Source organism: Rhinatrema bivittatum, chromosome 1 (assembly GCF_901001135.1).
Source record: "Rhinatrema bivittatum chromosome 1, aRhiBiv1.1, whole genome shotgun sequence".
NCBI lineage: Eukaryota > Metazoa > Chordata > Amphibia > Gymnophiona > Rhinatrematidae > Rhinatrema > Rhinatrema bivittatum.
Window position 1 is genome coordinate 517,736,166 of NC_042615.1, and position 14,333 is coordinate 517,750,498.

General features: G+C 41.9%; 1 protein-coding gene across 3 annotated transcripts in view; it reads right to left on the minus strand.

The window, feature by feature from the left end:
* Positions 1 to 14,333, minus strand: part of C1H9orf85 (chromosome 1 C9orf85 homolog) — a 100,219-nt gene that overhangs the window by 19,037 nt on the left and 66,849 nt on the right. For all 3 annotated transcript variants that reach the window (XM_029612505.1, XM_029612485.1, XM_029612495.1), the window contains one exon: positions 4,132 to 4,245. In XM_029612505.1, coding sequence (XP_029468365.1) covers positions 4,132 to 4,245 — 114 coding nt within the window. The remainder of the gene's footprint in view (positions 1 to 4,131; positions 4,246 to 14,333) is intronic.

The window sequence follows — 14,333 nt, forward strand, 5'->3', positions numbered from 1 at the left end:
TTATACAACTTAAAGAATCCAATTTATAAACAGCACACATATGTAAAGGGGACCCCAGAATACAAAAATATAATAAGATAACTTGAGGAAAGAAAAAGAACATCTACTGTAGGTGAAAAACCAGATAGAAAAATTCAAAATAAAAACAAAATCAGACTTCCAGTAAGGCACTCATTGCTTCATGGATGCTTGTTAATAACTGCTGAAAAATAACTTCAGTTGCTCTGGCTCAAAAAAGGCAGCAAGATAATGACAACCTCCCTCCACTGCCAGACATTCTCTGAAGTAAGACACTTGGGGGTAGATTTTTAAAGTTATGCGCGGGCGTAGATTTGTTCGCGCAACCCAGCGCAAACAAATCTACGCCCGATTTTATAAAGTGCGCGCGCTGCTGCGCGCATGTTATAAAATCCAGGGTTGGCGCGCACAGGGGGGTGCACAATTGTGCAATCTGCGCGCACCGAGCCGAGCAGCCTGCCTCTGTTCCCTCCGAGGTCGCTCTGAAATCGGAGCGGCCTCGGAGGGAACTTTTTTTTTACGGGCCCCCCCCCCCACCTTCCCCTCCCTTCCCCTACCTAACCCACCCCCCAGCCCTAACTAAATCCCCCCCTCTACCTTTGTTAAGAAAGTTATGCCTGCCCGATGCAGGCGTAACTTGCATGTGCCGGCGGGCTGCCGGCGCACCATTTCCCCATCCCAGGGGCTGGTTTGGAGGCCTCGGCCACACCCCGGAATGCCACCGGGCCAGCACCACACCTACGGCCCCGGCATGCCCCGAATGCCGTGCTGCCCCCAACATGCCCTCCCAAGCAAAGCCCCGGGACTTATTTGCGTTCCTGGGCGTTGCGCGCGACGGCGGCCTATGCAACATAGGCGCGACGGCGCAGGGCTTTTAAAATCTGTCCCTTGGACTATATGTAGCAAACCTGCCAAATCACAACAGAACTAATACCCAGAACTCGAATGGCAATAACCTTACCTATGAAAAGGCAGCACTGTAATATACAAATTGGGAGGTACAGATTAGAAAACAGAACAAATTAGGCTGCAATTGATCCCTACACAGAACCTACCTGTAGCAAAATACCTCACTTTGGCTTCATTCTCACACATAACACAGACAAAACTCACCAAGTGAATGCAAACTAGAAATAGAAATATACAGACAAAAACTGAAATGAAAACCTCAGGAAGCCAGATTCTACACAGAATGCAACACTGGACAAATAGTAATTCATTTCTTCTTGTATGTGCAAAGTACAGCTATATCAGAGATGCTCATTTACCAAATCTAAAAAATAATCAAACTTCCCACAAAAGAATAAGCCAGAAAAACTCTGTATAATTATGATGGAAACAACAAACAGCAGCTATAGCAGCAAAATATGTTGTATCTTGCCATCAGGCCAGAATGTAATCTGACAACCATTGTCCTTGCTAGTATATCTTTTTCTTTTTTTTACTCCCTTTAATTTTAACTTTATGGGGATTGGAGAAAGGAGAAGATGAAGGGAGGGGGTAAAACAGAGGGGAAGAATGGGTAAAAGCAAGGGCGGTTCTATAATGAGGCAGGATGAGGAGGCTGCTTCAGGCGGCAGAATTTTGAGGCAGCAAAAAATGCCTCTCAGAACGCTGCTGTGGTGTCCACCTCACACTGCCTGCCCCTGCTGCAGCTGCCGACCCAGGTTGGTGGCAGCTGAAGACAGCAGTGATGCTGAAGGCTGCCACTGGAAGACAGACCGGTGGCGGCTGAAGAGAGGAGTGATGGTGCGGGCCACCGCACCATCACTCCTCCACTCACCGCACCATCACTCCTCCACTCTTCAGATGCTGGTGGCATCTGAAGAGTGGAGGGACACTGCGGAGGCCAGGCTTACTAGGCCAAAGAATGAGAAGAAGCTCAATGTAAGAGAGGAAACTTGCATTTGTGTGTGTGTGTGTGGGGGGAGGGGGCAGCTAACTTCGGGCCGGGGATGCAGCTTGTGAGTGTATATGAGAGGGTGTGTGTATGCATGTGAAAGGGTGGGTGTATGTATCGTGTGTATGGAAGAAGGAGAGAAGTGAATGAGTGTATATGTGTGAATGTGGAAAAGGGAGGGAGGTGGGGTGAGAAGGGGTGCCATCTCATTCCTCGCCTCAGGCAGCAGATTGCCTTGAGCTGCCCCAGCGTAAAAGGACAGGATAGGGGTCAGGGGTGGAAATATATTTAGAAAACTTAGATGCCAATCAAAAATTTTTAGGATCCAGAAAAATGTTATTCCTTTGTTTGTTCTCATTTTTCATTCCATTGTTGCTATTTGATTGGATATTTTTCTTATTTTGCCCTTTTTTAGTTTAATATGTATCATTTTATTCTTTTATTTTAATTATTGCTTTTCTACATTTTAGGCACCAGGTACTAAATTTTAGGTGCCCAGATTACCTGATTTCCCAGATTTTTCCAGCCCCAGAGGGGTAGGAGACAGGGAAGGGGTAAAATAGAGGGAGGAAATAAAGTAGGTAGAGGGATAGAGAGGAAAGGGAGGGTGATGGGGAGAGGGTAGGAGTTGGGAAGTAGGAGAGAGGGAAGGGTAAGAGAGCATAAGGAGGGGGAGAGTACAGAAGGGAAAGAGTATACCTTTCAGTGGCCCTAAAGCCCCAATCCCCACAATTCCCCAAATAGCCAGTGGTCTTCAATATGCCCCCCTTCCCCCAAACAGTGGGATGCACACATAGAAAGAAAAAAGGATGCCTTTTACTTGCCCTCTCTCCCCAACACTTTTCCCAATGAGGCCAGCCACCAGCCAGTTAATCCCCTACTGGACTGATCAACAGAAAGCCTCTACAGAGTCCTTGTCGGTGAATGACAGGATATGCTCTGCTCCTATCCTACCTTTTTCACAAGACCCTCCAGCCCTTAGAGATGGAGTTTTTTTTTTAATTATTATTATTATTATTTTTTTTTTTAGAGATGAGGATTCCCCAATAGAGTTATTTAGAGAAATGAACCAGACTGGATATATGAAAATAACAATCTCTTTATTCAGATAAAAAGTTATAATATTTTAAAGCATGTGACTATAACGCTTCATAAAGTTACTTTTCTAACCTTATCTTAATCAAACAGTACAGAGCTAGAAGTATAATTATGATAACAATAGTGACTGCAACTATAGCAATTAGATAAATATCTACAAAGACATTTTTCTTGTAAAATAAATTCTTTCTAATACATGAATAGCTAATACTAATTAGGGTTAATTATACTAGCTAGGGTTCTCTTATGCAGAAATAATTATTAATTAAAAGCTTACCAAATCCCATGAAGCAATTAGCCCGTTTACTGTCTCTCTGGTGGTCAGTCAAGGGTTTTTTCTCTCTCGCTCCGCTCTTAACAGGTGTTTACATAGACAGAATAGCCAGGTGGGGGCTAGTCTGCTCCTTCTTATCAAAAAAGTTAACAATTTTGCCCCCCCTTCCTAACACAGAGGGGTCTGAAGTTGGAAGGCTTCCCAGTTCAAGAAAGTTAACTTTTTTGCCCCCCCCCCCCCCGACAAGGGTAGCCAGGTGGGGGATCTCATTTTCTAACTCTCCAAGAGCAAAGTTAAGAAGTAAAGTTTCTTATACTTTTTTTTTTCTAAGCCTCCAAGGACACAGGTGTCTGAAGTTGGAAGGCATCTCAAAAGAGGCCCTTTTCTAGTGCAGGGCATATGAAAAAGCAATTCTTATGTTTCAGTACTAACTTGGTATAACTGACTACACTGTACATACATGATTACAAAGAAACACATATTGCAACACATTTTCTGACATCATGACCAGCCTCAGTCCTCCTGCTTCCCTGTGTATGTGTGTGAGAGTTTGTATGCGCATGTGAGAGCCTATGGGTCACAGACAACGTAAAGAGACCATAAGCTCAACAGGACTGCAAATTTCATATCTGATCCATGTAAAACATATGGTTTAAAATACAAGCATAATTATCGTAGAGACTTTACAGATCAAGTAGGTCCACAAATGCTTCTAAGAACAGGAATGTTAAAAGCTTCCTCAAAATTAAATATAATAAAGGAATTCCAGTACAAAATACTACCAATAATTTTGCTGACCACAAAGAAATTTACAGGCATCCATTACTAAGCTGGTACTTACGGAAAGACAATTTCTTCTTCTTTCCCACATTTTGCGCAAAGGTTCAACTTGCAGGCACATGGTCTACAAACAGTATGATAGGCGTCCTTCACAGTCTTCTGCAAGCACTTGACACTATTGCAAGAGAGAGAGAAAAAAAGTATTTTCACGTTTCCTTTTTCTAAATATATTTATATTCTTCCAGTGGATGAGTCCAAGTTATTGCTTATTTGAACAAAATTTCACATACAGCTTTCCTTACACACTAAAAGAAGAACTTTTTTTGAAGCCAGAAGAATTTTCATCAGCCTTATTCTCTGCGGCTAAATGAAGTGGAAAATAGGGCCTTGCTACTTAGCACCCTTAAAGATCTGTTATATATATATATATATATATACTTATTATATATATATATATATATATATATATATAATTATATATATATATATACTTAGCACCCTTAAAAATCTGTTATATGGTTATGTTCAGTTAACCCCCAAGTTTGATGTGAACCGGCCTGATATGAAGCTTGTCATGAAGTTCGGTATAGAAAAATGTTAAATAAATAAATAAATAAATAAATAAATAAATCTTAATCTCAATGAGTCTTTGGTCTGATGATTCTTATGTTTTTTAAGATAAGCATAGTATATCCCGTACTCTAAACCAATAATTGTTTAGTAATTTGGAAATCTACTTCTAATCTAATGCTACACCATAACTGATTCTTCAATAGTTTGCATATTTAAAAAAAAGTGTCTAAAATCTAACAATCTTTATATTGGAAGAAATGTGCAGCAAATGAATTGATTGATGACATCCAAAGTAGGGACCTACATTGTCTAGAAAACTCATATACTGCCTCATCTTTGGCGATATTTTATGTTGATTCAATAAAAAGGTACTGTAATTGCAACCTAAAGAATCCAGTTTTGAAAGCAAATCACATGGAGGGTGGATCATGATAGCATCCTGCCTAGGCTTCTAACTGCTCCCTCACCTACCACATGATTAAATGTAAGAAGTAGCTCTAACTTTGGGAACCCTGTAGCCTTCGAAAGTATGGATCAGTTTGTGACTCGTTCAGTTTGCCTTTTTTCTCCAGACCGTGAGTTATATCTAGGTCTAGAAACCATACCACTTCTTGGACATCTAGAAAAAGATTACCCTAAATTTAGAAAACAAGTAAAGGCATAGTTATTCTCCCAAACCTTTAATCTCTCTGATTAATTTGTGAAGTATTTGTTTACATTGATTTGTTTCTTTTATCAGCTTAACCATGCTGGAACTGGTTATTTTACTTGCATTTTCTGACAGATGAAACTGGTTATTTTATTTATTAACTTATAGACAAACTTTATTATATGATCTGTATTTATTGTAACAAATTTTTATACTAGAAAGGCAATTAAGAAACAAATAACCTAACCTAATCAGCAATTACCCTATCCCTGCTGGAGACTCCAAGGACTAAACGTTGGAGGTGCTTCCCAATACGTCAGCCATGGAGGAGGTGGCTAGCAAATTCTCTTCTCCAGCAGCTACAGATGACTTTGTAGCAACAGCAGCATCAGATGGAGAGCAGATGTGTCAAACTGGCATGCTGCAGGACATAGCGGTGAGGTAAAGGAGAACACCAGATCTTTGGGTAATACCAGAAGTTGCTTTGCAACTTACCGCAATAATAGAGGAAACTAGAACCTATCAAGTTTCTCGAAGCAAGAAGTCCTCTCATTCTACTCCAGGTTTGACTTTAATGGAAAATGTTACATTTTTGGAGTTCCCTCAGTTAACTTTGGAGCATCTTAGGTGGTTAAATATTGAAAGTGTTTTGGGAGTTATTGCTGGCATTGGACAGATACAGTGTATTTCGGGGCAGTTAGATAACGTGGTTACTAAATCTCAAGGCCGTAAGACTATTTCCAACATTATAAAATGTTTGAAATAATCTAGTTTCAAGGCTGTCCAAACTGGCTTAGGAGGGAAATAAAAGCTTTTATTGAAATAAAGCAGAAGAAAGCTCAAGGAAATGAAAGTTTGCTGGTTAAAGATATGTTATTTCATAATAAATTTGAAACTTTGGAGAATACAGAGCGATACCGCAATCGAAGTTTCATTAATTTCACAATGGTGTCTTCAGTCATGGGTAATGTCTATGTTCAGACATCTTTTAGAAATTTAAAAAGTGTCACAAGTGTTTGCCCAGTTTCCAGAATCTATTAGTTATCTTTTAGGAAAAAGGTAAACAGATACTACTCCTGGTCTTTGTCTTTCAACAGCCTTGTTTGCAACTCATACAGAATGCTGAAGCTCGACTGATGCCAAGTGCAAAAAATTTCAAAATGTTCACATTCATTTAAAAATCTATGTACTGATTCTGGGTACTCTTTATGCAAACTTTAAAATCTTGGTTCTGGTCCTCAAAGGTCCTCAAAGGCTGTGCTCTATTTTACTATATTAACTGTTGCCTCACCATATTCCTGTTCTCTGTGCTCATTGCTGCAAGGCTCCTAAGGAATTGTGCCTCACAAGCACCAAAAAGCTCCTAAGGAATTGTGCCTCACAAGCACCAAAAAAAGACAGCCTTCTCAAGATCAGTACCAACCTTACACAATTCTCTATCACTAAAAATCAGATTAGCTACAAATCTAGCTTTTAGGAAATTACTATAAAAATATGGATCTTTGAAACTATGTTCAACCCATAGTCATATGGCCTATATCCCAATCTAAGCTCCCTGGTCTGTAGAATAATGCCAAAGAAAGTAGTTCTTTTTTATTTATATTCCACTTTTTCAGCACTTCAAAGTGGATCACATTCTGGTATGGTAGGTATTTCTCTATCCCCAGAGGGCTTTCAATCCAAATTTGTACCTGAGGCAATGGAGGGTAACGTGACTTGCCTAATATCACAAGAAGCAGCCATGAGATTTGAAGCCTGGTTTCCTTGGTTTGTAGCCCACTGCTATAAACACTAGGCTTCTCCTCCACTTATTGAACAAACAACCCGGCTCCCCATGGGTGAACAGACTGCACAAAAATGCTTGTCCAAAGTTATTATTATTCTTAGCAAGATTGTCCAGACAATACTGGGACATGAAAGTATGTACTGATGATGAAGTTTTCAATAGAGACAGATCTCAGATGAGCAAATGAAGTAGCTATGGCTCCGAATTGTTGAGCCTTGATAGAGCCTCTGATCTGTTGGCCAGTTAAAGCATAACAAGGCGCAACACTGTCTGCTAGCCAGTTGGAAATAGTTTGTTTAGCCACTGTTGTTCCATGTCTATTGGGATTATAAAATGCAAACAGCTGTGAAGCCTGTGAATGTGGATGTAATCTTTTCATGTTCTCGGCCAGTGCCCTTTTGCAATCCAGTGTGTGAAGGACCATTTCTCCTCTGTTGAATGAGGTGTTGGAAAGAACATAGGCAATGCCATGATTGGTTTATGTGAAAAGCAGAGACCACTTTAGGTAGAAACTTCGAATGGGTGCAAAATACCATTTTGTTATTAAAGAATTGAAGGTACGGAGAGTAAGAAACCAATGCTTGGAGTTCACAGACTCATTTAACCAATGTGATGGCTGGAGGAACATCACTTTCCATGTGAGAAAAGTCAATGAGGCTGATTCTAATGGCTTGAAAGGAAGTCCCATATCCTGAGCCAGAACAATATTGAGGTCCCCCAGAATGGCAGGCTTTGAAATTGGTGGTTTAATAAGGAACAAACCTTTTACAAACTTAAAGACCAGTGGATGGATAGAAATGGGATCATCTACTATCCAAAAGTGATAAGCAGCTATATGAGTGAAGCAGGTAATTGAGAAAGTTTATAAAAGGATCATATTTCTTAAAAGGGTGCTCATTTGTTTTGAAAAAAAAAAGTTTTACCTTTCATGATAACTGTGTCCGTTCTTTTTAAATTGCTCTTGCCTGGTATACTACCCTAAAAAACATTAAGTATCAGGGCAACAAAGGTCTAACTGTTTGCTAGCAATCAGATCTAGAGAACACAGAGTTACTGCAACTCGGGTCTTAGTAGCTTTAAAATCAGTTTCACTTACTTCTCAAGCAGCGCTATTTTGGAATTTATTAGGCAATCAATCTACACAGCTCTGCACATATGTGGAGCACAAAATGTAAGATAATAGGGAAAAATAAGTTTTGCAACGAAGAGAAGATGACACAGGAGGATGTGGGATCTACCGCCATGTGATAAAATACAATTAATTAAAAACAGTACATCACACTAAGTACTTGTTCTGCTGACTGAATTATTTAATATATATATTTTGGGAAGACTGTTGCTTTAAGGAACAGACATGGTCAAAAAAATGCAATCTTGTCCATGCATGAAGCCAAAAACCAAAATGAAGGCATTTCCATCTGAAACCTAGAAACAGTGAACGCCTGTTAAATGAATATACATGCAACGTACAAAAAAAAAAAAAAAAAAAAAAAAGGGGGTCTATATCTCTGAAATATCTGAATGTTGTGCTGTTCATGCCTTTATCTGATAACAGATCATTATCAGGATTGTGATTATCATTCTTTTGCGCCAAAATATTAAACTACTAAGAGACATTTATTTATTAAAGGATAATATGTAAAATAATTTTTAGTATATGAAACATTTCTTGCTTCAGATGTATTTTTAAAAGTTTTTATTATGAGTTTTTGCCTTCATGGCAAGCTCCTTTTCAAATTCTCTTTTTGCCTGCCTTATCAATGTTTTATATCTATACTTTATCCTATTTTCTTCATCTGGATCCTCTTGTAATTTTTAAAAGATGCTCTTTTGCCTAATATAACCTCTTTCACTTCACCTTTTAACCAAACTGTCATTGGTTTGGCCTTTCTTTCCCCTTTTGTTAATGCACGGAATACATCTGGTCTGGGCTTACAAGATGACATTTTTAAACAATCTCTATGCTTGATGTAAACTTTTAGCCTTTGCAGCTGCACCTTTACATCTCCTGCAAATCCCTATGTTAAATGCCCATATACTAAAGGGCATTAAATCAAGGGTTTAGCGAATGTTAACATGTGGTAGATGAAGTGCTTTACCGGCAGCAGGAATAAATAGCTAGATAAGGAGCCCCCTCACCTTCTTACATTGTCTCCAGCTCCTGGTTCTTCCTCACTGGCGGTGGTGGGCCACCGGCTCCGACCTCAGACTGCCCCCGGTGCCTCTGGCTCTGCCATGGTCCCCAGTATTTCCAGTCAAGATGCCATTGCTCATTGGGCCTCTCTGCGTGGCCCGCGGAGAGATGTCGTCACCCACGCCGTGTCCCTCCCTAGGCGCGCACGAGCATCACTAATCCTTTTGAAGGGCCCGCGGCGGGAACCTGGCCGCAGCCGCGGATGATGATGTCAGATTCTCCAGTGTATTTAAGCTCAGGCCTCACTCTATAGCATTGCCTTTGCAACAGGTCTCCTCATGCTCATTGCTGATAGAGAATCCTCTCTATTCCTTGCTCCTGACCTTCGTTGTTCCCGCTTTCTGTCTTCTTCATTCCTGCCCTGTCTATGTTTTGGACTGACTCTATGGATATCGACTTTGCTTTGTTTGACTACCCTTCAGCCTATCTCCAGACCCAGACCTCTCTTGATTGCCGCCTGCCCCGACCATCTGCCTGTTCCCGACACTCCTCGACTGCTGCCTGCCCCGACCTCTGGTACGTCTGACTCTGCTTCCTCACCCCTCCTGCCGGCCCTGGTACCCAAGGGCTCAACCTGCAGGGAACGAGGGCTGGTAAAGGTGAAGCTCCTGTTGGGTCAGCTCTTCACAGCTGCCTTCTGACAATGAGGACCCGCAGGGGCCTTCCCCTGGGGGTAGTGTCAACCTCGTCTCAGTCAGGGGTCCACCGTACAACAGCTTGCTGAGGTCATGGAACCGGCGGACTTTCCCAGTCTACAGGCCTGGCCCAAAAGATTCAGCAGCAGCAGCACTGCCTCGAAATGCTAGCCAACACCATGGAACGCCTCGCAGCACGTTTGGATGCCACCACCTCAGCCAGTGCCAATGCCTCCGCACCCGCGGTACCAGCTCCATCCGCGATGGCCACAGAGTCTATCCATCTTCCGGATTACCCCTCGGTACTCCGGAGATCCTAAGCAGTGCCTGGGTTTCCTCAATCAATGTTTCATGCATTTTTCTCTGCAACCCGCTCAGTTCTTCAACGACTCCATCAAGACGACTTTTATCCTCTCCTTGCTAGACGGAAAAGCCTTGGCTTGGACCTCTCCATTGTGGGAGCGAGGGGACCCCAAATTGCAGGACCTACAATGCTTCGTACTAAACTTCAAGCAGGTCTTCGATGAGCCGGGATGCCTCACCACGGCTGGCTCAGATATCCTCCATCTCCGGCAGGACTCCCGAACCCTGGCTGAATTTGCCATAGAATTCCGTACCCTAGTGACGGAGTTGGAGTTGGGTTGGCAGGAGGGCAGCCTCCGAAGCATCTTCCTGGAGGGTGCCCCCTCTCCCCTCTCCTGTTCAACCTGGCTTTGGAACCACTACTTCTCACCATTAGACAAACTACGTCTATTGCTGGTTATAACTATAGGTTCTGAAACTTTCAAACTCTCGGCCTATGCCATTGATGTTCTTCTTTTTTTTACTCAACCCTGACTCTTCCTTACACTCTCTGTTTACCCTTATCTCCACTTACTCATCTGTTTCTGGCTATAAGGTCAATTGGCATAAAACTGAGATGCTCCCCTTAAATGCACTGGGGTCCCTAACCGATCTTTCTCATTACCCTATACATAAAGTGACTGCTGATCTAAAATATTTAGGTATTCGGTTCCATACGGATGCTGCGACCACTATTGATTATTGTGAATCACTGGTTCTGCAACAACTCCGAGATGCCTCATTGCAATAGTTCCCTTTACATCTTTCATGGTAGGGGCAGTTGGATACTATTAAGATGGTACTTGCACCTAGGATCAGATATGTTTTGTCCATGATTCTCATCTATTTTTCCAAGGATTTTTATAGACATATAGATCAAATTTTGTCTTGCTTCCTGTGGCAGAATAAAGCTCCTCACATTGCCCTGTCAAAATTGAAAGGGACTACCCAGAATGGTGGGGTAAACTTCTCGGTCTCTTACTCGTATCATCAGGCATTTATTTTGCAGCAGGGCTATTATTATTATGCACCTCAATCTCCCTCCTCAGACTCTCCAAGATGGCTAATCATAGAACACCACCTAATTAATCCTTACCCTATGGAATTCTTCCCTGGGGTGCCTTTATTATCTCGTCATGCCCTCAACCCTATTATGCGATCCTTACATAGAGCCCTTCTGGAATTTGATTTGACTCACTCATCTGAGACATGTCCCTGGCGGTCATCTAAATTTGCTCCCCTATGGCACAACCCCTTGATAAAAATAGAAAGTCATACACTTAATTGGCCTATATGGCAGCGTCAAGGGATATGGTTTCTTTCTTTTATCTTTCGGGATAATGCAATGATTCCTTTTGTCCATCTGAAAGAGCAATATGCTCTACCGACGTCTCAGTTTTATGCCTGGCTTCAATTACGCAGTGCCCTCCATTCTCTTCCTATTACTGAGTTGGTTAGCAAAGACTTACCCCATTTACTTGTGGTGTACCATCGATATGGCTCCCAAAGACATTTGGCTTCTCGTTTGTATAAGCTAATTAAAACGAATTTGCCCTTTCGCTCTGCCGCTGAGCTATACTCTGTATGGTCCTCTGAATTTCCTGGTGTCACTGGTTCTGTCAATTGGAATTATGTCTGGCAGGTGTCAGCTCGCATATTGCTTTCCTCCAGTTTAACTCAAACATCCTTTTTTGTATTGCACAGAGCGGTTTGGACCCCATGGAAGTTGCATCGTGCTGGCTTGATCACTTCCCATGCATGCTAGTCTTGTAATAGTGCCAAGGGCACCTTATCTCACATGCTCTTTTCTTGTCCATATGTGTCTATTTTTTGGGAACAGGTATGGAAGATTATTTCAACAATCTTAGGAATCTCACAACCTATTACTTATGCACTGGTTATACTTAAAGGTGCTGATCCATCTGTAGATCTTCCTGCAACCTCCCATAAATTATTAGATTTTTTACTGACTGTAGCCATACACAATATTATGGCCAACTGGAAACATAGTGATATGCTGTCCGAACACCTTTGGTGGAATTCTGTCTGCCTGTTTAATAAATATGAAAAAACAATGGCTATTAAATTTCATAGACTGGCATCTTGGGGTCCGGTGTGGAAGCCACTTGACGATTACACAGGTTCACTGTAATAGTGGAATGGGTGTGCTGGCTGAATGGCTTCCTGATCAAGCAAGCTTATGTTCTCTATTTGATGTGATCTTTCTTTGCTTCTCTTTACTTCTTCTCTTTTTTTTTTCTTCTTACTACTCTTTCCTTTCTCTCATATAAAAATTAAGAGGTTTTATTGATATGTTCGGTATCGCACTGTTATTGCTATGTCCGAATATCACTGCTTGTATTCCTGTTTTGACTTCTCAAAAAACAGATTTAAACAAGAGTATATGGCAAACAACCTGCTTTGCCACTTTCCATTCACCTGACGGTGCCTTCCCCAGCTGCCCAGATGACCGCACAACAGATTAAGGAACTCTGGGAGAAGACTCAAGACATGATCCAACGAGCGGCTACTAGAGCTAAGAGCATGACTGACAAGCATCAGCGAGCGGCACCCCAGCTCAATATCAGAGACAAGGTCTGGCTTAGCACCTGGCACATTAAACTTCGGGTGCCGTCAATGCGGTTAGCTCCCCGCTACATTGGGCCCTTCCCCATCTCCAAAAGAATTGGACCAGTCACGAACTGGTTACGACTACCATCCTCCCTAAGAATACATAACGCTTTTCACGTTTCCCTATTGAAGCCGCTGCTGTTGTCATGGCCTCACAGAAAACCTCCGGAACCTCAAAACCTGTCCTCTGAGGATGATCAAGTCTATCAGGTGAAAGAGGTCCTGGATGTCCGACGGTGCAAAGGGAAGTGGGAATATCTACTTCTCCTGGGAAGGGTTCGGTCCGGAGGAAAACTCCTGGGAGCCAGCTTCTAATATTCTAGATAAAAGACTCGTCAAACAGTTTCACCTGGCTGTTAGGGCTGTTAAGATTGGAGAAGAGACTGCTGAGGGGGGATATGATAGAGGTCTTTACGATCATGAGAGGTCTTGAACGAGTAGATGTGAAGCGGTTATTTACACTTTCGGATAATAGAAGGATAGGGGGCATTCCATAAAGTTAGCAAGTAGCACATTTAACTGGAGAAAATTCTTTTTCACTCAACATACAATTAAGCTCTGGAATTTGTTGCCAGAGGATGGGGTTAGTGCAGTTAGTGTAGCTGGGTTCAAAAAAGGTTTGGATAAGTTCTTGGAGGAGAAGTGCATTAACTGCTATTAATCAAGTTTACTTAGGGAATAGCCACTGCTATTAATTGCATCAGTAGCATGGGATCTTCTTGGTGTTTGGGTAATTGTCAGGTTCTTGTGGCCTGGTTTGGCCTCTGTTGGAAACAGGATGCTGGGCTGGATGGACCTTTGGTCTGGCCAAGCATGGCAATTTCTTATGTTCTTGAAAACCTTCTAGATGCTAAGAAGGATGGGTCAGAAGTGGCTGTAGAGAGGGTTTGAAGCATTGTGATATCGTCTTTAATTTGATCCAATGTTTCTTTTACATGATTTCCAAAGAGATTTTCTTCTTTGCATGGCTCATCAGCAAACTTTTTCATGAAAATGTGGAGATCTGCGACTCATAGCTATGAGCATCTTCAAGTTCGAATCCCAGTGGCAGAGGCTCTTGATGCCATCTCAAACAGCGTAGACTGATTTGACCAAATGTTATCCACACTCCTGACATTTGTCTACTAGTGATTCCAGCTCATTATTTCTCTTGATGGAGAGTATCTGACAGGGCCTTTACTTTTCATAGAATGTCTCGCACATACTGGTAGGACACTGTGGGAAGAGAGCATAATGTTCTAGCAAGGTTTTTCTCCCAACCTTGTCAAGGGTATGTGAGTCATGCTCAAGAGGCACTGAGGTATTACTCCTTGACTTCTTGGCTTTTTTTGAGCGAGAGAATTCTACAATGGACTGTTGAGGCACTTGTTCTCATATCTGAGAGTCTTTTATATACAACACATGCTATCAGACTTCCTATTAATGGAAGGTAAAAAAGAGGGGTCTCCCACAT